Raw genomic sequence first — 26,011 nt, 5'->3', positions numbered from 1 at the left:
CAATATTTTGCTTTTACAAAAAACTTTTATATTTGGAAAAAGAGGGTAGTTAATAACAATGTGCACCCCTTAAAAACTGGCAATGGTGATATCATAAACGAAAATAAGGAAATGGCAGACAAGTTAAATAATTACTTTGGGCTGAATTTTTCCAGCATTGGCGGTGAGCTTCAAAGATGGTGGGGTGCACACGCGGGAATTGCTCTGTGGAGCCGCCATGATATTCAGTGTGGTGCCTCATTTACATGGCCGGGGCGGACCGCCCCCTCGATGACGTGGGAGGGGGTGGGCACTCCGTCCCCGGCAACGGCGTCCGGTGCCACTGCGCAGGTTCCTTTTTTAAAGGGCTTCAGGCCCTAACACTGAATTTGACTTTTTAAAGTGAGAGGCATTATAACTTTAAAGTAAAAACTTTAATGAAAGTTTCAAGCCCTCCTCCCATCCCCCCATGACTGAACAATTTATTACTTGCCCTCTCCCCCACAAAAAACTTACCTTGCGATCCCGACCTTCCTCCCACAAAGTTTATTAACTTTCACCTTTAACCCCTTCCCACCATCCCCTCCACCAATTGCAATACTTTGCCCCGCTACCCCCCCCACCCCCAACACCCTGAAAACTTACCTGCTCTCCCCTCCCAACCAGTGTGCTGTCTTGGATCTCCAAACGGAGGATGGCAGCAGGACAGCCGACAGGAGAAGGTAGTTCGTTAATTCATTAACTTACATCAATTTAAATATTTAAATCCGGCTCCGGTCACCAAGTGCGGTGGGGGGGCCGCCACGAGGCCTCGCCGCTGCTGGTAATATGGGGCGGGGCCTTCGGGTGTTGAGGCCCGTGGCGGGCCTCTCCCGGAGGCATTTTCCGGGCCCCCCGCCACAACACCCGACGCAGAGGGCAGGTAAAATTCGCCCCAAAATTTGTGTATTAACAACAGAGGAAGAGGATAGCATGCCAAACATACCAAGGAAATTCATATTGAATGAGGGATGGAGACTCACCAAAACTAACATAAGCAACTTAACAGTAATGAAGAAAATAATGGCACAAAAGAGTGACAAATCCCTAGATCCAGATGGTTTCCATCGCAGAGTTTAAGAGGGGGATGATGCAGATATTGTAGTTAAGGAGGAGGAGTGTTAAGTATTGGATGTGATACACATAGGGAGATAGGAAGTATTAATGGGACTAGCATCCTTGAAAGTCAATAAATCACCAGGGCCGGATGAAATGTACCCCAGGCTGTTAAAAGAAGCAAGAGAGGAAATAGCAGAAGGTCTGACCATCATTTCCCAGTCCTCATTGGATACAAGTGTGGTGCCGGAGGATTGGAGAAATGCTAACATTGCACCTCTGTTTAAAAAGGGAGCAAAGGATAGACCGAATAATTACAGGCCAGTCAGTCTAACGTCGGTAGTGGGCAAATTATTGCAATCTATTCTGAGAGACAGGATAAACTGTCACTTAGAAAGGCGAAGATTAATCAAGGATTATCAGCATGGATTTTTTAAGGGAAGATCTTGTTTGACCAACTTGATTTAATTTTTTGAAGAAGTAATAAGGAAGATAGATGAGGGTGGTGCAGTTGACGTGGTCTACATGGATTTCAGCAAGGCTTTTGACGAGGTCCCACATGACAGACTGGTTAAAAAAATAAAATCCCATGGGATCCAGGGAAATGCAGCAAGGTGGATACAAAATTGTCTCAGTGGCAGGAAGCAAAGGGTAATTGTTGATGGGTGCTTTAGCGACTGGAGGGCTGTTTCCAGTGGCATTCTGCAGGGCTCAGTACTGGGTCCCCTACTTTTTGTGGTATATAAAAACAATTTGGATGTAAATGTAGGGGAAATGATCAAGAAGTTTGCAGATGACACAAAGACTGGCCATGTGGTAGATAGCAAGGAGAATAGCTGTATGCTGTAGGAAGATATTGATGGTCTGGTCAGATGGGCAGAAAGTGCCAAATGGAACTCAACCCGGAGAAGTGTGAGGTGATGCATTTGGGGAGGTCAAACAAGGCAAAAGAATACACGATAAATGGGAAAATACTGAGAAGTGTAGAGGAAGTGAGGGATCTTGGAGTGAATGTCCACAGATCCCTGAAGGTAGCAGGACAGGTCGATAAGGTGGTTAAGAAGGCATATGGAATCCTTTCCTTTATTAGCCAAGGTATATATAAGAGTAGGGAGGTTATGCTGGAACTGTATAGCTCATTGGTTAGGCCACAACTTGAGTACTGTGTGCAGTTCTGGTCACCTCATTACAGAAAGGATGTAATTGCACAAGAGAAGGTACAGAGGAGAATTACGAGGATGTTGCCAGGACTGGAAAAATGCAGCTATGAGGAAAGATTGATTAGGCTGGGGTTGTTCTCCTTTGAACAGAGAAGGCTGAAGGGAGATTTGATTGAGATGTGCAAAATTGTGAGGGGCCTGGATAGAGTGGATGTGAAGGGTGTATTCACTTTCGCAGAGGGGTCAGTGACGAGGGGCATAGATTTAAAGTGATTGGTAGAAAAATTAGAGGGGAGATGAGTAAAATCTTTTTACCCAGAGGGTGGTAGGGGTCTGGAACTCACTGCCTGAAAGGGTAGTTGAGATAGAGACCCTCAACTCATTCAAAAGGAGTCTGAATATGCACCTCAAATGCAGTAATCGGCAGGGCTATTGACCAAATGCTGGAAGGTGGGATTAGAATAGCTGGATCGTTTTTCGGCCGGCACAGACACGATGGGCCAAGTGGCCTCTTTCTGTGCCTTCAACTTTCTATGATTCTATGAAGTAGGTGAGAGCATTGCAGATGACCTAACTATGATCTTCCAAAGTTCTCCAGATTAAGGAATTGTTCCTTTAGATTGGAAAATTGCAAATGTCACTCCACTATTTAAGAAGGTTGGGAGAGGAAAAGCAGGGTATTATAGACCAGTTAGCTTAACATTTGTTGTCAGATTACTCGAGTCTATAAGTAAAGATGGAGTGACTGAACACCTTGAACAATTTCAGCTGATCAGAGAGAGCCAGTATGGATTTGTAAAGGGTGGGTCATGCCTGGCAAACCTGATTGAATTTTTTGAAGAGGTGATTAAAGTAGTGGACGTATGGATGCTATTCATATCTATTTCCAGAAGGCATTTGATAAATTCCCTCATAAGAGACAGCCTGCTCAAGAGGAAGTTAATGGATTTGATGGAAAATTATTGACGTGACTAGGAGATTGTTTGAGCAGAAGGGGACAGGGATGGGCAAATGGGCATGTACCCTAACTGGCACGATGTGACCAGATATCCCACAGGTGTTGCAGCCTTAGCTATTCATTGTGTTTATTAATTACTCTGATGATGGGATAGAGCGCCACACATCTAAGTTTGCCAAAGACACAAAGAGAGGCGGCATTGTAAGTAGTGTGGATGGAAGCAATAAATTACAAAGATATTAATAGATTAAGTGAATGGCCAAAACTGAGGAAAGTGGATTTGAAGATAGGCAAGTGTGTGATCATCCACTTTGGACCTAAAAAGGTTAGGACAGTGTACTTTCTGAATGTGGAAAAGCCTGAAGCAGTGGATGTCCAAAGATACTTTAGGGGTCCATGTACAAAGATCATTAAAATGTCACAAACAGGTACAAAAATAATCAAAAAGGCTAATGGAATGCTGGCCTTTATTTCTAGAGGATAGAATACAAGGGGTTAGAAGCCATGCTGCAGTTATAGAAAGCCCTGCTAGACCACACCAGAAATACCGGGTTCAGTTCTGGGCATCACAACTTAGGAAGGATATATTGACCTGGGAGCATTGGTTTACCAGAATGACACTTGGACTCCAACGGTTAACTTACAAGAAGAGATTACACAAACTGGAATTCAGAAGATAAGGGTGATTTGATTGAAGTTTTCAAGATAATAAGAGGAACTGATAAGACAGATAGGGAGAAACTATATCTGCTGGATGGAGAATGTCGAATCTAGAAGCATAGTCTAAAATACAGAGACAGACCTTTCAGGAGTGAAATTAGGCAACATTTCTAAAGTGCAGAGGGTGGTAGAAGTTTGGAATCCTCTCCGCAAATGGCAGTTGATGCTGGGTCAATTGTGAATTTAAAATCTGAGATTGATAGGCATTTTTTTATTGAAAGGCTCTAAGGGGATATGGGGCAGAGGCGGGTACAAAGAACAAAGAACAAAGAAAATTACAGCACAGGAACAGGCCCTTCGGCCCTCCAAGCCTACGCCGATCCAAATCCTCTATCTAAACCTGTCGCCTATTTTCTAAGGGTCTGTATCTCTTTACTTCCAGCCCATTCATGTATCTGTCTAGATACATCTTAAAAGACGCTATCGTGCCCGCGTCTACCACCTCCGCTGGTAATGCGTTCCAGGCACCCACCACCCTCTGCGTAAAGAACTTTCCACGCATATCCCCCCTAAACTTTTCCCCTTTCACTTTGAACTCGTGTCCCCTTGTAATTGAATCCCCCACTCTGGGAAAAAGCTTCTTGCTATCCACCCTGTCTATACCTCTCATGATTTTGTACACTATGGTATATGGAGTTAGATTGCAGATCAGCCATGGTCTCACTGAATGGCAGAAGGGGCTCAAGCAGCTAAATGACATACTCCTGTTCCAATTGTGACTTGAGTAAACAGTTCAAAAAATATAATAGCATCATTACTATATCATATTTGGGCACAACACTTAATGTTAGGGTGTGTTATGAACATTTAAAACATCAAGGATGTCAGGTGATACAAACAAAATCATAAATACTGACATCATCATCATTTGAGCCAATTGTTTTTCTACACTTGAAGCTGACTCTATTCTATTTTGACTGACATTCTGTGGGTGTGGATGGTCAGTATGGTTCTGCATTCAAATCGTGACAAATAACCAAACTGCAATACTAATGTATCTCATGATTTTAATTGCACTGATATTGTGACTTATTTTACTATATTACGAGAGAAAAGCCCAAACTCGTTACATTTCATTTAAAAAATGGACCATAAAAACTATAGACATGCACTAATTTAATTTCATATCTCTCGAAATGTCTCAATGTGCTTCACAGAAAATGAACTTCTTTGAAGTGCAGCACGTGCTCCCATGACCGAAAATGGGTGCACAGCAAGAACCCAAAAGTAGCAATAAGGTAAGTGACCAATCTGTTTTTGCTGATGCTGGTTGGAGGAGAAATGTTAGCCAGGACATTGGGAGAAATGCCTACATTTCTTCATGTAGTACGATTCAATTGAACTAGAACATATGATGGGGCCTTGGTTTAACGGCTCATTGGAAAGACAGCACCTCTGAACTGCAACATTCTTTTGGTATTGCACTGAACTGTCAACCAACATTGTAACTACTTATATAATGTGTTAGGTGCCCACACAAGCGCTGCCAACTTCCAATAGCAGGGCCTATTTATTTTAAATCAGATCGCTCAGGCAGCTAGCCCGCCTTATTAAATCTGGCATGTTTACTTTATAGCTCACTCAGTTCTGTGAAACCTGCATATTGGGAGCCAGCAGTTCATTATAAGCAGCTTATACGATCAAGTACTAAAGGTTGGCCCCTTGACCTTCTAACTCAAAACACGAGTCTACCTACTGAGCAAAGCTGACAAACTAATCTGATCAAGGTCTCTGATGGTGTCAAACAAAATAAGAAGCTTGAACAAAATAAAAACATTGGCTAAAGCCTGGGGTTTTTTTTCTGTGTTTTGCTTTCGATTGATTTTGGGTCTCTTATTTTATATTATATTGAAAAGTAATTTTAGTGCATTACCAACTACATATTATATTGCCTTAAAAGAAATCCGCAGCTCAATAATATACTTTGAAATGTAATTATGAAAGTAAGTCTGACATTAGGTATTTCAAATGGTTAAAATCTGACATTACCTATTTATCAGCAATGAAAGTGGACCTTATTAGTGCTCACACACTCAAGTTTTGGAGCGTGAGCATATATGCTGATGTAAATCAGTGTATACTGGTGCCCATCAAACACGTAACATTGGCCTTATGTCAGATGTTAATATTACTTTTCAAAATAGAACATGATCCTCACGACCCTCTCTGACCACTCACCTAAGAAGGGACTGACGAACTAAGAACTACATCCACAAACTTACACCTTTAGGACTTGGTGGTATGTTAGAAAACTAATGTATTGCAGCACTGGGTTCATAAAAATTATTGAAAAATAATTATGGACTTAACTTTTCTTTCATGGCTATAGAATTTACATATCTGCACACTTATGTAAGGACAATACATTTGAGCCTGCAGGTTCATCTAAGATAATTTCACATTTTTTCTTTGTTTGAACTTTTGTGTACATAACCCAAGAATAGAAAAGCATCAGAATATATAGAGAAGGAAACAGTGGGAAAAAAAATCCTAGGTACAGGGAATTCTGACCGCATTACAAGAACACTGGATCAGGGAGGGAGAGGGGAGACAATGACTGAGGAGGAGCAGTGAAAGCAGCAACCAGGAGGGGAAGGGAGGCAGAGAGCAGGAGGGAAGTCTTAATATAATTTTCAGAAGCAAAAATATTCATCAATTAATTCATTTGTGAAACTCAAAGAATGTATACAGTCATTAATCTCATAGTGTGAAATGAACATCAGGAGATATAAGCAACATTAATTACTTGCCAAATAGTAGATCATATTGAATTCATTTCCTTTCTGTAAAGGATGACAATAATCATCAGCCATCACTGCCATAATACTTACTATTTTTTCCGACATTCACTTGCTCTGTCGATTTTGAACTCAGATAGGCAGATAAATCCCTCGGCCTTCTCATCCTGATGAAAAGCAAACAACCTAGTTGAACATTTTTCATTACATAAATTTTCATTTCTGAATCAACTGATCAAATGCTCAATGTATTAAGTATCTTTTTTGAAAAGTCTTTTTGTACAATGCTGTTATTGCATTCAATGTTTGAACATGTAGGATGAATTTGCATGAAAATGTACCAATTTTAGGTTCAAAGTTAAGCACTCCTAAACAGCAAGTTATTAGCAATACTGGGATATAATTTCCTCAGTTTGCTAATCTTAGCGGAAAAATTGATCATGAGCAAAACCTGACCTTCTCTTTGACAAATAGGAGAAAAGAAACATCAGTCAGTCTTTTCTTTATGCAGATACTGGCTGGCCTGCTGTGCATTTCCAGCATTTCCTGTTCCTGTTACCAATTTCTAGAATTTGAGTGTTTTTCTAATTAAGTTGCAAATTCGGCAACATCTAACCCCAATGGAAAATGGCACAAATGATAACTGTACCAGATATATTCATGTTTTACCAAACTGACAGAAATGAAGTAATTAATAAGCATGGTAAACATGAAGTTTAACTTTCATGTTATTCACTAAGTCTTCTTGAAATTGAGAATAACTTAAAAATTAAACTTACTATGCCACTTGTGGTAGAACACACACACACAGTTTGGTATGTCATAGCTTCATTTACAGCACAGAAGGAGGCCATTTAGCCCACACAGTCCATGGTTTTGCTGCAGCAAACTATCGCAAAAACATTAGCAAAATGAGTTTTGTGGGAAGCGTACTCGTTTGCAAAATTATAAAATGTCAATTCAGCAGTGCTTCCATATTTCTAACAATTATATAAGAGATTTTTTTACAAATTCTCAGAATTCACTATGAAACAAGCAAATACTGGAGCTCTGCAAGCACGAGCTACATTGCAAATTAAACAAATCAAAATGGATCCTCCCAGACAATTACTTTCAAAGAATGCTGTTCAGTACTTGAGTTTATTTTACATGTTTTCTTTTTGCTCATGCATTTCCTTCTCCCTATCAATTCTCCTGTGAGACATGTGTACCTTAAGTTGGTAGAGTGACCTGCACTGACCTGCTCAAAGTCCTTGCCAAAGCTAATCTACAACCTGACAATATAGTATATTACAGACTGCACTGACAAGGTCTGCGCTCTACTTTCTTTCACTCCTCCTCTTGGCAAAAGTTTTGTACTTCCACTTACCTCCTCTCCAGCTGATTCAGTCATGAACTTAACCATATGGGGAAACTCAGATGCCAAGTTGAGTCCTCCTACGCCATGACACACTAAATTAATTCACTTATCTCCTGTCCTATCACCTACTCTGAATTACACTAAGTTAGTTCACTAACCTCCTTCAATGTCAGGCAATTTCGAAAAAGATAGCCTTTGAAGAGAAACTGCAACAGACTCACAAACTAATTATACATTAGCTTCCCCTCTTCTTTTAGAAAGTTCTCTACAGTTGTGTGAAAGTGGCTGCATACCTGGAATAACTTGAGGCAAAATCCCTGCTGAGGTGACTCCTTTGATAGTTTACATTACTCAAAATGTTCAATAGCTCAGTTTTTTAACATTTCAAAAAGTACTTCAATGGTTGTTAAGTGCTTTGGGGCATCCTGAGGTCATGAATGGTGCTGTATAAATGCAAGTTCTTTCCTTTAAAAAAATTAAAACTCATTTAATTCTGTTTACTGAGATCTGAACACATACACAAGAGACACATACATTCACTGTATGTATGTTTAAATCAGATCTTACTTCTTCATTCATGTACCAGTATAGAGAGACATCCTTCAATACAACCCAGTACTTTTTCCACTTCTGTGAAAAGTAGCTCTTGGCATCCTTTTTCTTCCATAACCAGCCTTCACAGTCTCCACGACCAAGGTCCTTGCAAGAAATTCTTCTCCTGCTTATTGCTGTCACATTACCTGAAATTACCAGGAGACAGGAGAAGGTAAAGCACTCATACACTCAGCTCCACAAATGTGTCCAAGTCTACCAAAAACAAATGTTATTTCCCAAGTGTCCCAGTTTGTTCTATTTTTATTAGTCTTTGTAGATTAATACAGATGTACATTATTACTGTATCACTAATGTAATTTTCCATACAACATGTATTTCCCTTCTTTGTAATTGCATATTGAGGTGTTAGCCTTGACTCAGTGGTAGCATTTCCCCACTGAGTCAGATGGCTGTGGGTTCAAGTCCCATCCCAGAGATCTGAGCATATAAGCCAGGTTGATACTGCAGTATTGAGGGAGTGCTGCATTTTTTGGAGGTGCCATCTTTCAGGTGAGTTGTTAAACCAAGGCCTCATCTGCCTTCTAGGTGGATGTTATGTTGCAGCTGTATAAGGTACTGTTGAGGCCGCACCTGGAGTACTGTGTGCAGTTTGGGTCTCCTTACTTGAGAAAGGATGTACTGGCACTGGAGAGGGTGCAGAGAAGGTTCACTAGGTTGATTCCGGAGTTGAGGGGGTTGGCTTATGAGGAGAGACTGAGTAGATTGGGATTATATTTATTGGAGTTCAGAAGAATGAGGGGGGATCTTATAGAAACATATAAAATTATGAAGGGAATGGATAAGATACAAGTAGAGAGGATGTTTCCACTGGCAGGTGAAGCTAGGACAAGAGGGAATAGCCTCAAGATTAGAGGGAGCAGATTTAGGACTGAATTAAGAAGGAACTTCTTCACCCAGAGGGTTGTTAATCTATGGAATTCCTTGCCCAGTGAAGTAGTTGACGCTTCTTCAGTAAACGTTTTTAAAGCTAAGGTAGATATCTTTTTGAACAATAAAGGAATTAAGGGATACGGTGAGAGCGCGGGTAAGTGGATCTGAGTCCACGAAAAGATCAGCCATGATCTTATTGAATGGCGGAGCAGGCTCGAGGGGCCGGACGGCCTACTCCTGCTCCTAATTCTTATGATCTTATGATCCTTTGGCTCTTTTCAAAGAAGATGAGGAAAGTTCTCATAGTGTCCTGGCCAATATCTATCCCACAATGAACATTACTAAAAGCAAGTTCTATTGTCTGTTTGCAACATACATTCTAATTTTTGTTTGTAGTGCGTGGGTGATTTGTTTAAGTGTGCAGGCTCTTTAAATTTTTTGTGCGGCTGTGCACATGCATGGGGCTTAAAAGGGTCAACGTGTGCGTGACCTGCGTGGGAACTTTGAGGTTGCTGCACAGCCACACAGCTTAGAGAGAACATTGGCCGTTCGTGAGGCCTTGCTCTGCGTAAACTAGCTGCTGCATTTCCCTACATTACAATAGTGACTAGACTTCAAAAGGATTTAATTGGCTGTAAAGCATTTTGGAATTTCCTGCGATTGGGAAAGGCACTACAAATTGTAAGTGTGTGAAGGTACACTTCCACCAAACCAATAATGGTGTCTCTTACATATGAAATGAACCGGTCTCAGTATTTGAAATAGCAGAAATTATAGAATTCATAATAACCTTTTACTTCACACATACACGTACGTATTTTTACTTCAAAGAAATAAAGTAAACATCTCATTCATCACAGGCAGCCGGGAGAAATGATTTAAACTGCAAAAAATATCTGCAAATACAGATTCACTCCCAATTATGGCAGGAAACATAGCTGGTCAGCCAACTGTTTGACAGCCATTTTTGCACCATATGTCACTGTGATTGAAAGCAGTTCTCTACAAAATAATCTTGGGTAATATACACATGAAGTTTTAACTTGAAATCAGGAAGGAAATGGTGCAATTTATTAGTCATAATGAAGGTGTTTGGGACACTATCTTTAAATTTTAATTTGAAAATATCACACTCAAATGTACTCATCACATCATGTGCTGGATTTTGTTTGGATGCTATGGAAGCAGATGCCGCTTCTGGCCGAACGTAATCACACGGCGGCCGACCAATTAACGACCTGGAGGCGCAGGGGCCGTCCAATTAATGAGCAGGGGCAGGCACTGAGGCACTGATGGTGACATCACCTGACTCAAAGGCAGGTGCTGGTGTCATATTTAAAGGGCTGCCAGCCCTGCATGCAGTGCTGCTTTACTGTTAATGATTGCTTCAGCAATATTGCTGAACAGCCCTCCAGCAAAGGTGAAGACCCGTGCACTCCTGGAGTAGAATTGAAGACCCCTGCACCCCTACACCAGAAGTCAAGCCCCCTGCGCCCATCCAACAGGTACAAAACCCAAAGAACTGACCGAGAGCCACATGGCAGGGAAAGCAATGTCTCCCTGCAGGTTCTCTTCCAGGCTGCAAGGGGAAGGTGGGAGGTCCTATTCCCAAGGGATGGCACAAAGAGACTGGCCTGCCTGATCAAACAAACCTGGATGGAGATTGCAGAAGAGGTCAGTAACCATGCGGTCACCCCAACCCCGACCACTCCCGCACCCCCTGCCCCGGAACATGGAGACAGTGCTGAAAACTGGTCAATGCTTCCTTCACTCCACTAGGGTGAATTCTCCATACTGCTCTCCTTTTTGGGGCTTGCATGTGGCAATGCGAGAGAGTGCACTAGATGGGGAGGGAATGACCACCCAGTTGGCAAGAGGGTGAGACAGCAGCATATCCTTTCAGATGCATGGCTGCATCTCGGCGAGAGGTAGGCATCTGTCTTTGCTGACCCTCACCACGTCCCTGGTCAGCAGAGGTATGGAGAAGGCCTTACATCAGCCCCCATCATGGGCCAAAGGGCTGACACCAGCATAATTGTTGTGCTAGTCTTCATGGGGAAACTAACAGTGCTTAACCTTCCGCTTGCAGGAGAAACGGGCACAATAATAAAGACTGGTGGAGGCCTCCCAGACATCTGTGTTCTGACCCTCGCAACAGTGAAGGCCCTGGAACTGGCTAGGTCACAGGGTGGCCGCACGATTGTTGATGCCGAAACAGGAGTATCAACTCCAGAGAGTAAGTGAACGAGTGCAGGGCCACAAGGGTGCATCTGGGCAACACATGAGGCCTAGTGCCCATGTGGCCACCACTGGATACATGGAGTCCCACAGCAGGCATGGTTGAGATGAGGAGATGTGAAGCCCCTGACCCCTAAATGTTTGTGTTCTCATGTAGGTCTCAGTAATCCCAAAGGAGGATCAGCTGCAGAGTCTGGGGGCCATCAGTCCACCTCTGAGGAGGAGGAGGGAGCCTCAGAGGGTGCAATGTCACACCATTCCCTGCACCCTCCAGCAGCACAGAGACTCTCACATCGGTGGGTATGCATTCACGATTATACTCAGGTTCAAAAGCTGGTGAGCTGGTGAGTACATCACAGACATGCCCAAGCAACTGATGGAGGAAGTGACAGCCGAGGCCACTGACAGTCAGAGGACTGCTGAAGGCCAGGCCCATGCTGACAACATGCCTCTGGAGTCGTTGGCAACACGGTACCTGCTGGAGCTGCAGTGAGAGGTAAGGGAATATCTGGCTGAGCTGTCAGAGGCTATGTGCACCCAAGCTTGGATGATGGAAGAGTCCATCCAAGCCAGGAGTGCTGCCATACCTCAGGTGTGTGTGCTTATGGCTTCCTCCATTGAGAGGCTGGCGATCCTCATGGAGAGCCAGGTCCAAAAGACCAGTCAGTGGATGCTGGAGATGCGTGCGGACCTACATACCATCGCCTTGTCCATGAGCTCTATGCAGCAGTGGCTAGGCAGGAGGGGGAAACGAGGCAACTGGAGTCTCCACAAAGCCTTTGTCCTTCTCAGGTGAGCAGGGAGGTATAAGTGTGCCTTGAAAGGGCGGAGGAGCGGGTGGCCTCTGTATTTGGGGGTTCCTCTCAGGGTGCTGAGTGTGGACAGCGGATCCTTAACCCCTCTGCCTGTGACTGGTGGATGTAGATTTCCAGAAGGCATTTGATAAGGTGCCACATCAAAGGTTATTGCAGAAAATAAAAGCTCACGATGTAGGGGTAACATATTGGCATGGATAGAAGATTGGCTAGCTAACAGGAAACAAAGAGTGGCATAAATGGGTCATTTTCTGGTGAGATGTAACGAGTGGTGTGCCACAGGGATCAATGCCGGGGCTTTTTACAATTCATATAAATGACTTGGATGAAGGGACCGAAGGAATGGTTGCTAAATTTGCTGATGACACAAAGATAGATAGGAAAGCAAGTTGTGAAGATTACATAAGGAGGCTACAAAGGGATATAGATAGGTTAAGTGAGTGGGCAAAGACCTGGTAAATGGAGTATAATGTGGAAAATTGGGAAATTGTCCATTTTGGCAGGAAGAATAAAAAAGTATATTATCCAAATGGTGAGAGATTGCAGAGCTCTGAGATGCAGAAGGATCTGGGTATCCTAATGCATGAATTACAAAAGGTTAGTATGCAGGTCCAGCAAGTAATTAGGAAAGCTAATAGAATGTTATCATTTATTGCGAGGGGAATTGAATACAAAAATAGGGAGGTTATGCTTCAGTTATACAGGGTATAACTGGAGTACTGTGTACAGTATTGGTCTCCTTATTTAAGGAAGGATGTAAATGTGTTGCAAGCAGTACAGAGAAGGTTTACTAGACAAATACCTGGAATGGGCGGGTTGTCTTATGAGGAAATGTTGGACAGGCTAGGCCTGTATTTGCTGGAGTTTAGGAGAGTAAGAGGCGACTTGATTGAAACATATAAGATCCTGAGGGGTCTTGACAGGGTGGATGTGGAAAGGATGTTTCCTGTTGCGGGTGAATCTAGAACTAGGGGTCACTGTTTAAAAATAAGGGGTCACCCATTTAAGACAGAGATGAGGAGAATTTCTTTCTCTCAGAGGATTGTAGGTCTTTGGAAAATGGAGTACAGCTCATTCCCAAAGCATGAAATAAGCAGCATTTTTGCTAAATACAATCTTTAGACTCAATTTAAGTCTAAAACCATCACTGTCATCTTCAACTCCAAATAACACAGATCTTTCTTTATAACCTTCAAAACTACAAAAAGCTATAAGAATTGAAGTTATATTTAACAGAAACTTCTGGATTCTTTGCTTAATTGTGCACGTATGGATGTCAGAGGTTACGCTCCAAATTATGCCATTATAACACCTGTTGCTCTTATCGCATAAAATGGCTCAATATCTTCATGCTCTTTTGGACTGTCATTTGCCTTGTTCATTCAGATCAGTGTTTTGAGATAGAGTGACAAGAACAACAACTTACATTTATATAACGCCTATAACGTAGAAAAATGTGACATCGAGCCACAGAAGTAGATATCAGGGCAGATGACCAAACAATTTTAAGAAGCATCTTAAAGGAGGAGAGAAGGTCGATAGGTAGAGAGTTTAGGGAGGGTATTCCAGAGCTTAGGGCCAGGCATCTGAAAGTATGGCCACCAATGGTGCAGCAATTAAAATCAGGGATGTGCAAGAGGACAGAACTGGAGAAGTGTAGAGATCTCAAAAGCTTGTAGGGCTGAAAGAGGTTCCAGAGACTGGAGGGGCAAAACCATGGAGGAATTTGAAAACAAGGATGAGGATTTTAAAATTGAGATGCTTTGCATCCTCATTGGCTACAGGTGAGGTCCCAGAGGACTGGAGAATAGCCAATGTTGTTCCTTTGTTTAAGAAGGGTGGCAAGGATAATCCAAGAAATTATAGGCCGGTGAGCCTTACGTCAGTGGTAGAGAAACTATTAGAAAGGATTCTTCGGGACAGGGTTTACTCCCATTTGAAAACAAACGAACTTATTAGCGAGAGACAGCATGGTTTTGTGAAGGGGAGGTCGTGTCTTACTAATTTGATTGAGTTTTTTGAGGAAGTGACGAAGGTGATTGATGAGGGAAGGGTGGTGGATGTTGTCGATATGGACTTTAGTAAAGCCTTTGACAAGGTCCCGCATGGCAGACTGGTGCAAGAGGTGAAGTCACACGGGATCAGAAGTGAGCTGGCAAGATGGATACAGAACTGGCTTGGTCACAGAAGACAGAGGGTAACAGTGGATGGGTGTTTTTCTGAATGGAGGGATGTGACTAGTGGTGTTCCGCAGGGATCAGTGCTGGGACCTTTGCTGTTTGTAGTATATATAAATGATTTGGAGGAAAATGTAGCTGGTCTGATTAGTAAGTTTGCGGACGACACAAAGGTTGGTGGAGTTGCGGATAATGATCAGGATTGTCAGAGGATACAGCAGGATATAGATCGGTTGGAGATTTGGGTGGAGAAATGGCAGATGGAGTTTAATCCGGACAAATGTGAGGTAATGCATTTTGGAAGGTATAATGCAGGTGGGAGGTATACAGTAAATGGCAGAACCCTTAGGAGTATTGACAGGCAGAGAGATCTGGGCGTACAGGTCCTTCTTTTGGGCCTCCTTATCTCGAGAGACAATGGATACGCGCCTGGAGGTGGTCAGTGGTTTGTGAAGCAGCGCCTGGAGTGGCTATAAAGGCCAATTCTGGAGTGACAGGCTCTTCCACAGGTGCTGCAGAGAAATTTGTTTGTTGGGGCTGTTGCACAGTTGGCTCTCCCCTTGCGCCTCTGTCTTTTTTCCTGCCAACTACTAAGTCTCTTCGACTCGCCACAATTTAGCCCTGTCTTTATGGCTGCCCGCCAGCTCTGGCGAATGCTGGCAACTGACTCCCACGACTTGTGATCAATGTCACACGATTTCATGTCGCGTTTGCAGACGTCTTTATAACGGAGACATGGACGGCCGGTGGGTCTGATACCAGTGGCGAGCTCGCTGTACAATGTGTATTTGGGGATCCTGCCATCTTCCATGCGGCTCACATGGCCAAGCCATCTCAAGCGCCGCTGACTCAGTAGTGTGTATAAGCTGGGGGTGTTGGCCGCTTCAAGGACTTCTGTGTTGGAGATATAGTCCTGCCACCTGATGCCAAGTATTCTCCGAAGGCAGCGAAGATGGAATGAATTGAGACGTCGCTCTTGGCTGGCATACGTTGTCCAGGCCTCGCTGCCGTAGAGCAAGGTACTGAGGACACAGGCCTGATACACACGGACTTTTGTGTTCCGTGTCAGTGCGCCATTTTCCCACACTCTCTTGGCCAGTCTGGACATAGCAGTGGAAGCCTTACCCATGCGCTTGTTGATTTCTGCATCTAGAGACAGGTTACTGGTGATAGTTGAGCCTAGGTAGGTGAACTCTTGAACCACTTCCAGAGCGTGGTCGCCAATATTGATGGATGGAGCATTTCTGACATCCTGCCCCATGATGTTCGTTTTCTTGAGGCTGATGGTTAGGCCAAATTCATTGCAGGCAGACGCAAACCTGTCGATGAGACTCTGCAGGCATTCTTCAGTGTGAGATGTTAAAGCAGCATCGTCAGCAAAGAGGAGTTCTCTGATGAGGACTTTCCGTACTTTGGACTTCGCTCTTAGACGGGCAAGGTTGAACAACCTGCCCCCTGATCTTGTGTGGAGGAAAATTCCTTCTTCAGAGGATTTGAACGCATGTGAAAGCAGCAGGGAGAAGAAAATCCCAAAAAGTGTGGGTGCGAGAACACAGCCCTGTTTCACACCACTCAGGATAGGAAAGGGCTCTGATGAGGAGCCACCATGTTGAATTGTGCCTTTCATATTGTCATGGAATGAGGTGATGATACTTAGTAGCTTTGGTGGACATCCGATCTTTTCTAGTAGTCTGAAGAGACCACGTCTGCTGACAAGGTCAAAGGCTTTGGTGAGATCAATGAAAGCAATGTAGAGGGGCATCTGTTGTTCACGGCATTTCTCCTGTATCTGACGAAGGGAGAACAGCATGTCAATAGTCGATTTCTCTGCACGAAAGCCACACTGTGCCTCAGGGTAGACGCGCTCGGCCAGCTTCTGGAGCCTGTTCAGAGCGACTCGAGCAAAGACTTTCCCCACTATGCTGAGCAGGGAGATTCCACGGTAGTTGTTGCAGTCACCGCGGTCACCTTTGTTTTTATAGAGGGTGATGATGTTGGCATCGCGCATGTCCTGGGGTACTGCTCCCTCGTCCCAGCACAGGCATAGCAGTTCATGTAGTGCTGAGAGTATAGCAGGCTTGGCACTCTTGATTATTTCAGGGGTAATGCTGTCCTTCCCAGGGGCTTTTCCGCTGGCTAGGGAATCAATGGCATCACTGAGTTCCGATTTGGTTGGCTGTATGTCCAGCTCATCCATGACTGGTAGAGGCTGGGCTGCATTGAGGGCAGTCTCAGTGACAGCATTCTCCCTGGTCCACAGGTCACTGAAAGTGGCAACGCAGGTGGATAAGGTAGTCAAGAAGGCATTCGGCATGCTTGCCTTCATCGGTCGGGGCATAGAGTATAAAAATTGGCAAGTCATGTTGCAGCTGTACAGAACCTTAGTTAGGCCACACTTAGAATATTGCGTGCAATTCTGGTCGCTACACTACCAGAAGGACGTGGAGGCTTTGGAGAGGGTACAGAGGAGGTTTACCAGGATGTTGCCTGGTCTGGAGGGCATTAGCTATGAGGAGAGGTATGAAAAACTCGGATTGTTTTCACTGGAACGACGGAGGTGGAGGGGCGACATGATAGAGGTTTACAAAGTTATGAGCGGCATGGACAGAGTGGATAGTCAGAAGCTTTTTCCCAGGGTGGAAGAGTCAGTTACTCGGGGACATAGGTTTAAGGTGCGAGGGGCAAAGTTTAGAGGGGATGTGCGAGGCAAGTGTTTTACACAGAGGGTGGTGAGTGCCTGGAACTTGCTGCCAGGGGAGGTGGTGGAAGCAGATACAATAGCGACGTTTAAGAGACATCTTGATAAATATATGAATAGGAAGGGAATAGAGGGATATGGGCCCACGGAAGTGCAGAAGGTGTTAGTTTCGGCAGGCATCAAGATCGGAGCAGGCTTGGAGGGCCGAATGGCCTGTTCCTGTGCTGTACTGTTCTTTGTTCTTTGCTGTCAGACTGGGCAGTAGTGCCAGTCAGCATGCACGGGGATGACAGGTAAACAGCACTTGGTATGAGTTAAGATACACAGGCAGCCGAGTTTTGGGTGAGCTCAAGTTTATGTAAGGTGGAAGATGGGAGGTCCGTCAGTAGGGCATTGGAAGAGACCAGTCCAGAGATAACAATGGCATGGATGAGGGTTCCAGGAGCAGATAAGCAAAGACAGGAGATGTTTTGTAGGTGGAAGTAGGCTGTCTTGGTGATATAGCTGAAGCTCATCTCAGAGTCCAACATAACATCAAGGCTACAAATGGTCTGGTTCAGCTTCAGACAGTTACCAGGGAGAGGGATGGAAATGGTGGTGAGGGAACAGGATTTATGACTGGGACCAAAGACAATGGCTTCGGTCTTCCCAATATTCAATTGGAGAACATTTTTGCTCATCTAATACTGGATGTCAGACAAGCGATGTGATAAATCAGAGGCAATGAGGGTTGGTGATGAGATAGACCTGAGTATTGTCAGCGTACATCTGGAACATAATGTGTTTTCGGATGATGTTGCTGAGGGGCAGCATGTAGCTGAGAAATAGAAAGGGGATAAGGATAGTTCCTGTGCAACTCCAGAGGTAACATTATAGGAGTTAGAAGAGATGATTTTTGGGGTATGATTCAATAGGTCAGAATGGATTCAGGCAAAGGCAGTTCCTCCCAGTTAGACAACAGAGAAGAGGCACTGGGAGAGGATGTTGTGGTACACTGTTTCAGGCTGCAGATAGGTCAAGAAGAATGAGGAGGGATAGTTTACCAAGTACACATGTAGACCAAAGGCTAGATAGTTGGGAATTTGAAAGTGCAGTGGTAAGTGGTAAGCAGGAAGTGACATTTACAATATAACAAAAAAAAATTATACAATTATGAAAAAAATCATTAAATGTGCCCAATAACTTGGCCATTTAACGTATGAAATGCCAGCAAGAAGTGTCTCCACTTAGTTTACCCTTCTGTAGGATCTGGGATTTAGTTAAAAGTTTCACTTGGGCCTTAGGTGCTGGGATTTCCAGGTCTGTAGACAAATCCCAGCTCATAATATAGCTTCAACACTATATCTGTGCACATAATTTGAAAGTTTTGACAAAAACGTTTGCAGCATGCGAAAATGCCTGCAATTCATTTCTCATGTTCATGGTGAGAACCCTTTCACCAGCACACACATTTATTCAAGTCTGATCATTAAATAAACATATTATTAACTGAAATAAAAGCAAAATACCGCGGATGCTGGAAATCTGAAACAAAAACAAGAAATGCTGGAATCACTCAGCAGGTCTGGCAGCATCTGTGGAAAGAGAAGCAGAGTTAACGTTTCGGGTCAGTGACCCTTCTTCGGAAGAAGGGTCACTGACCCGAAACGTTAACTCTGCTTCTCTTTCCACAGATGCTGCCAGACCTGCTGAGTGATTCCAGCATTTCTTGTTTTTGTTGTATATTATTAACTGAGTTTCTTCTTTCACTGCTATCTTTACTTTTGTTTGCTGCAATATAATTTTGAGAATAGAACAAACATCTAATAAAAGTCGAACTGTTAGACAAACAAAAATCATTGAAATAATCACAATTTCTAGACCATAGTGTGACTGAGACCTTCAGCATGGCCAGAACTGGCTTGCAAGAGGGTTACCACAGTTTATGAATGTACGTTTTTTAAACTTCAAAGTTAGGCACAACAAGACTAAAAGCACACATATAAAAACTGAATCAGTGACGCAGTGGTTAGCACCGCAGCCTCACAGCTCCAGCGACCGAGGTTCGGTTCTGGGTACTGCCTGTGCGGAGTTTACAAGTTCTCCCTGTGACCGCGTGGGTTTCCGCCGGGTGCTCTGGTTTCCTCCCACAGCCAAAGACTTGCAGGTTGATAGGTAAATTGGTCATTGTAAATTGCCCCTAGTGTAGGTAGTTGGTCGGAGAATGGTGGGGATGTGATAGGGAATGTGGGATTAGTATAAATGGGTGGTTGTCGGTCGGCAAAGACTTGGTGGGCTGAAGGGCCTGTTTCAGTGCTGTATCTCTCTATGAATCTAACACTGCTTAAAACTACTAATCTGAAATTTTCATCTCTAAAACATAGCAACAAACACAAAAGAAAATTCATAAAAACAATCCAACATACCTTTGTTTCTTTTTTTGGATTTCTGCCCCAGGGATTGCTGGAATGTCTGGAATTAAAGAAGAGGAAAAGCAACTATGAAAAATACAAACTGAGGATCTTACAGTTTATGTTCTATCTGGTTTTGAACCACATATGACTGTGTCATCATCTACGTTGGGCTGTTATCTCAACTTAGATCTGAATTTCTTGTACTGCAAAATAAAAGTAGACACCCAACCTGCTAATTGATACAAACCATCACCATTCACAGACACTTTTAGAAATATGAAAAAGGATTATTCTAATTCGAGATATTCTACATTTAACAGGCGATGCCTCTCTAATATAAATACTTCCTAAAAACAGCATGGGAATGAAAAATTTTGAGAGCTACTTTTATAGAATGCATCTGAAATACGAGAAAAAAAAAAGCCACATGGTCTAACCACAAAATTACTTTGCACTCTTAACATATGGTCAGTCTTATGAGCACTGCAGACATTCTACACACAAATGGCCACTGTTTTTTGATAGCTGCAGGCATAAAGACAGAAACCATACTTCTGAATTCTGCATATTTAACTACAGTCACGAATAAGGCTACTGAAGGACTCGAGGCAGTTTCATTATTCTGGGACATTCTGAAAATCGAGGAAAAATGGGCAATTTTTTGACACCTACAAAAAACTATCAGATTGAGCTGATAAGTGGCAAGTTACATTGGTGCCACATAAGTGCCAGGCAATGACCATCGCCAACGAGAGAATCCAACCATCTACCTTTGACATTCAATGACAATACCATCGTTGAATTCCCAAATATCAACATTCTGGGGCTTACCATTGACCAGAAACTGAACTGTACCAGCCATATAAGTACTGTGGCTACAATAGCAGGTCAGAAGCTCGGAATTCTGCGGTGGGTAACTCACCTCCTGACCCTTGCCCTAACCCCAAAGCCTGTCCACTATCTACAAGGCACAATCAGGAGTGTGATGGAATACTCTCCACTTGCATGGATGGGTGCAGCTCCGTCAACACTCAAGAAGCTCGACACCATCCAGGACAAAGCCAGGATTGGCACCCCATCCACCAAAATTCACTCTCTCCAACACTGACGCACAGTGGCAGCAGTGTGTACCATCTACAAGATGCATTGCAGCAACTCAGCAAGGCTCCTTCGATAGCACCTTCCAAACCCCCGACCTCTACCACCTAGAAGGACAAGGGCAGCAGATGCATGGGAACACCACCACCAGCAAGTTCCCCTCCAAGCCACACACCATCCTGACTTGGAACTATATCACTATTCCTTCACTGTTGCTGGGTCAAAATCCTGGAACTCCCTTCCTAATAGCACTGTAGCACTGTTGGTGTACCTACACCACATGTACTGCAGCAGTTCGAGAAGGTGGCTCACCAACACCTTCTCAAGGGCAATTAGGGATGGGCAATAAATGCTGGCCTAGCCAGCAATGCCCATATCCCATGAAAAAAAATCACAGCATAAAATGGAAGAAAAATAACTTCTTGAAGCTCTATAATTGCTGTTCACTGCAGAAATGGTGGGGGTGGGGGTCAGGGGAGCAAGAGGTGGAGAGATAGGGAAAACTTTCAGATTTCCATCCCCTGGAAATTTGACATGTTGGAATCCTGCTTTCTCAGCCTGCCCTGCAAGTAAGAATACCTTGACATTTTCCTTTCAGAGCATGATGCTCAGACGTTTTATACGTCTCAGGCAGTGCATTCCAGATCCTAACCATTTGCTGCATAAAAAAAGTTTTCCTCATGTCACCTTCGGTTCTTTTGCCACTCACCTTAAATCTGTGTCCTATGATTCTCGACCCCTCTGCCAAAGGGTACAGTTTCTCTCTATCTACCTTGTCCAGACCCCTCATGATTTTGTATACCTCTATCAAATCTCGGTTTAACCTTCGCTTCTCTAAAGAGAACAGACCCAGATTCTCCAATCTATCCATGTAAATGAAATCCCTAATCCTTGGAACCATTCTCGTAAATCTTTTCTGCACTCTCGCTAAAGACTTCACATCCTTCCTAAAGTGCAGTGCCCAGATTTGGACACAATACTCCAATTGAAGCCGAACCAATATTTTATAAAGGTTCATCATAACTTCCTTGCTTTTGTATTCTATGTCTCTATTTATAAAGCCCAGGATCCTGTATGCCTTTCAACTGCTTTATCAACCTACACTGCAATCTTCAACAATTCATCTTTCGTAGCTGGAAGGATGTCAACCATACATTACAGTTGCTCTGGTCCAGTACACCTACTCAGCATCTATGCTCCAACACTCTGCTCCCCACCTGAAGTTAAAGACCAGTTCTACGAGGAACTCCATAATATCATTAGTAGCATTCCTAATACCGAACATTTGTTCCTGCTGGGGGACTTTAACGCCAGGGTTGGGGCCGACCATGACTCATGGCCCTCCTGCCTTGGGCGCTATGGCATTGGAAGGATGAATGAGAATGGACAGAGACTGCTGGAGTTGTGTACCTATCACAGCCTCTGCATCACCAACTCGTTCTTTCATACTAAACCCTGTCACCAGGTTTCATGGAGACACCCGAGATCACATCGGTGGCACCAGCTGGACCTCATCGTCACAAGGCGAGCCTCTATAAACAGTGTCCAAATCAAAAGCAGCTTCCACAATGCGGACTGCGACACTGATCACTCCCTGGTGTGCAGCAAAGTTAGACTCAAACCAAAGAAGCTACATCACTCCAAGCAGAAGGGCTGCCCGCACATTAACATTACCAGAATTACTTATCCACAGCTGTTACATAAGTTTCTAAATTCACCTGAAAAAGCCCTTCAAACACTCCTGCAGGGAATGCAGAGACAAAGTGAGACCACATCAGAGATGCCAGCTGTGACTCAGCAATGACCACCTTTGGCAAACGTGAGAAGCAGAATGCAGACTGGTTTCAATCTCACTTTGAAGAGCTGGAACCTGTCATAGCCGCTAAGCACACTGCACTGCTAAACTATAAGAAAGCCCCCAGTGAGTTAACATCCGTAGCACTTAAAGTAGCCAGAAGCGCTGCACAAAGAACAGCCAGGCATTATGCAAATGACTACTGGCAACACCTATGCAGTCGTATTCAGCTGGCCTCCGACACTGGAAACATCAGAGGAATGTATGATGGCATTAAGAGAGCTTTTGGGCCAACCATCAAGAAGATTGCCCCCCTCAAGTCTAAATCAGGGGACACGATCACTGACCAACGCAAGCAAATGGACAGCTGGGTGGAGCACCACCAAGAACTGTACTCCAGGGAAAATGTTGTCACTGAGACCGCCCTCAATGCAGCCCAGTCTCTGCCAGTCATGGATGAGCTGGACGAACAGCCAACGAAATCGGAACTCAGTGATGCCATTGATTTTCTAGCCAGTGGAAAAGCCCCTGGAAAGGACGGCATTACCCCTGAAATAATCAAGAGTGCCAAGCCTGCTATACTCTCAGCACTACATGAACTGCTTTGCCTGTGCTGGGATGAGGGAGCAGTACCACAGGACATGCGCGATGCCAATATCATCACCTTCTATAAGAACAAGGGTGACTGCGTTGACTGCAACAACTACCGTGGAATCTCCCTGCTCAGCATAGTGGGGAAAGTCTTTGCTCGAGTTGTCGACTCCAGAAGCTGGCTGAGCGTGTCTACCCTGAGGCACAGTGCGACTTTCGAGCAGAGAGATCCACCATTGACATGCTGTTCTCCCTTCACCAGCTGCAGGAGAAATGCCGCGAACAACAGAGGCCCCTCTACATTGCTTTCATTGATCTCACCAAAGCCTCTGACCTCGTCAGCAGACGTGGTCTCTTCAGACTACTAGCAAAGATTGGATGTCCACCAAACATACGACGTATCATCACTTCATTCCATGACAATATGAAAGGCACAATTCAGCATAGCGGCACCTCATCAGACCCCTTTCCTATCCTCAGTGGTGTGAAACAGGGCTGTGTTCTCGCACCTGCACTGTTTGGGGTCTTCTTCTCACTGCTGCTCTCACGTGCGTTCAAGTCTTCAGAAGAAGGAATTTTCCTCCACACAATATCGGATGGCATGTTGTTCAACCTTGCCCATCGTAGAGTGAAGACCAAAGTATGGAAAGTCCTCATCAGGGAACTCCACTTTGCTGACGATGCTGCATTAACATCCCACACAGAAGAGTGTCTGCAGAGACTCATTGACAGGGTTGCGGCTGCCTGCAACAAATTTGGCCTAACCATCAGCCTCAAGAAAACGATCTCATGGGACAGGATGTCAGAAATGCTCCATCCATCAATATTGGTGACCACGCTCTGGAAGTGGTTCAAGAGTTCACCTACCTAGGCTCAACTATCACCAGTAACCTGTCTCTTGATGCAGAAATCAACAAGCGCATGGGAAAGGTGTCCGCTGCTATGTCCAGACTGGCCAAGAGGGTGTGGGAAAATGGCGCACTAACACGGAACACAAAAGTCCAAGTGTTTCAAGCCTGTGTCCTCAGTACCTTGCTCTACAGCAGCGAGGCCTGGACAATGTATGTCAGCCAAGAGCGACCTCTCAATTCATTCCATCTTCGCTGTCTCCGGAGAATCCTTGGCATCAGGTGGCAGGACCGTATCTCCAACGCAGAAGTCCTCCAGGCGGCCAACATCCCCAGCATATACACCTTACTGAGCCAGCGGCGCTTGAGATGGCTTGGCCATGTGAGTCTCATGGAAGATGGCAGGATCCCGAAGGACGCATTGTACAGCGAGCTCGTCACTGATATCAGACCCATCGACCATCCAAGTCTCCGCTTTAAAGACATCTGCAAACGCGACATGAAGTTCTGTGACATTGATCACAAGTCGTGGGAGTCAGTTGCCACTGAACGCCAGAGCTGGCGGACAGCCATAAAGGCAGGGCTAAAGAGTGGCAAGTCAAAGAGACTTAGCAGTTGGCAGGAAAAAAGACAGAAGTGCAAGGAGAGAGCCAACTGTGTAACAGCCCCAACAACCAATTTTATCTGCAGCGCCCTGTGGAAGAGTCTGTCACTCTAGAATTGGCCTTTATAGCCACTCCAGGCACTGCTTCACAAACCATTGACCACCTCTAGGTGCTTACCCATTGTCTCTCGAGACAAGGAGACCAACGAAGAAGATTGGATCATCTACTAATGAACACACAGCAAGCAGGTAGGATAACTACCAATGAAAAATGAGCAAGTAACAAAAAAAGGAAAGTAAGCCTTTTAATTGTTTTGATTAACTTTTGCCACTTTTCTATGCTGGCATGCATGTTTAAGAGTCGACGCACTTTACCAAAGAGATCCAGTGCTTGCTGCTCTGTTGGTTGCAGGTGGTGCAGGGCCTGGCTTGACAGAAGAGTTATCTGTTCAAATTTACTTCTTAACATTTATGATGTCATCAGAACCTCTTAGTTGAATTATTTCCTTGCATCTTTTTCAGCCACAAATAAAACCTACTATCTTCTTTCTTTGGCCAGAAATTGCTATGTTCTTAGCAAAAATTAGTTTCTCTAATTTTACATTTATAGGGCTGAATTTTCTGGGGCCCCTGGAGGTGGGGGCCCGTAGAATTGTGATGGGAGGTGGGGGTGCAGAGGGCCCGTCGCCTTCTCGTCATAATGGAATTTAGGCAGGGTCGGGATAAGCCGATGATGGCCTTCCCTCCCAGAGGCCAATTCAGGCCCTTAAGTGGCCTATTACTGGCCACGTAAGGGCCTCTTCCTGCTGTTACTGAGGATGAGCGACCATAATATGATAGAATTCTTCATCAAGTTGGACAGTGACGTAGTTGATTCTGAGACAAGGGTTCTGAATCTTAGTAACGGAAACTATGAAGGCATGAGGTGCGAGTTGGCCATGACGGATTGGGAAACGTTACTTAAAGGGATGACAGTGGATAGGCAAGGGCAAACATTTAAAGAGCGCATGGATGAACTGCAACAATTGTTTATCCCTGTCAGGCGCAAAAGTAAAATGGGAAAGGTAGCCAAACAATGGCTTACATGGGAAATTAGAGATAGCATTAGATCCAAGGAAGAGGCATATAAACCTGCCAGAAAAAACAACAGACCTGAGGATTGGGAGCAGTTTAGAATTCAGCAAAGGAGGACCAAGGGATTTATTAAGAAGGGGAAAATAGAGTACGAGAGCAAGCTTGCGGGGAATATAAAAACTGAC

General features: G+C 44.2%; 1 protein-coding gene across 1 annotated transcript in view; it reads right to left on the bottom strand.

Annotated features, from left to right (window-relative positions):
• The window catches only part of cnksr2a (connector enhancer of kinase suppressor of Ras 2a), a 613,293-nt gene that overhangs the window by 100,792 nt on the left and 486,490 nt on the right, over positions 1-26,011 (bottom strand). The window contains exons 14-16 of the mRNA XM_068039874.1: positions 19,829-19,874; positions 8,578-8,750; positions 6,744-6,817 (exon numbers count right to left, since the gene is read on the bottom strand). Of these exons, the coding sequence (XP_067895975.1) occupies positions 6,744-6,817; positions 8,578-8,750; positions 19,829-19,874 (293 nt within the window). The remainder of the gene's footprint in view (positions 1-6,743; positions 6,818-8,577; positions 8,751-19,828; positions 19,875-26,011) is intronic.

This window comes from Heterodontus francisci, chromosome 10, assembly GCF_036365525.1.
Source record: "Heterodontus francisci isolate sHetFra1 chromosome 10, sHetFra1.hap1, whole genome shotgun sequence".
Lineage (NCBI taxonomy): Eukaryota > Metazoa > Chordata > Chondrichthyes > Heterodontiformes > Heterodontidae > Heterodontus > Heterodontus francisci.
Note: the sequence above shows the minus strand (reverse complement) of the source record. Positions and strands in the feature narration are given on the sequence as shown.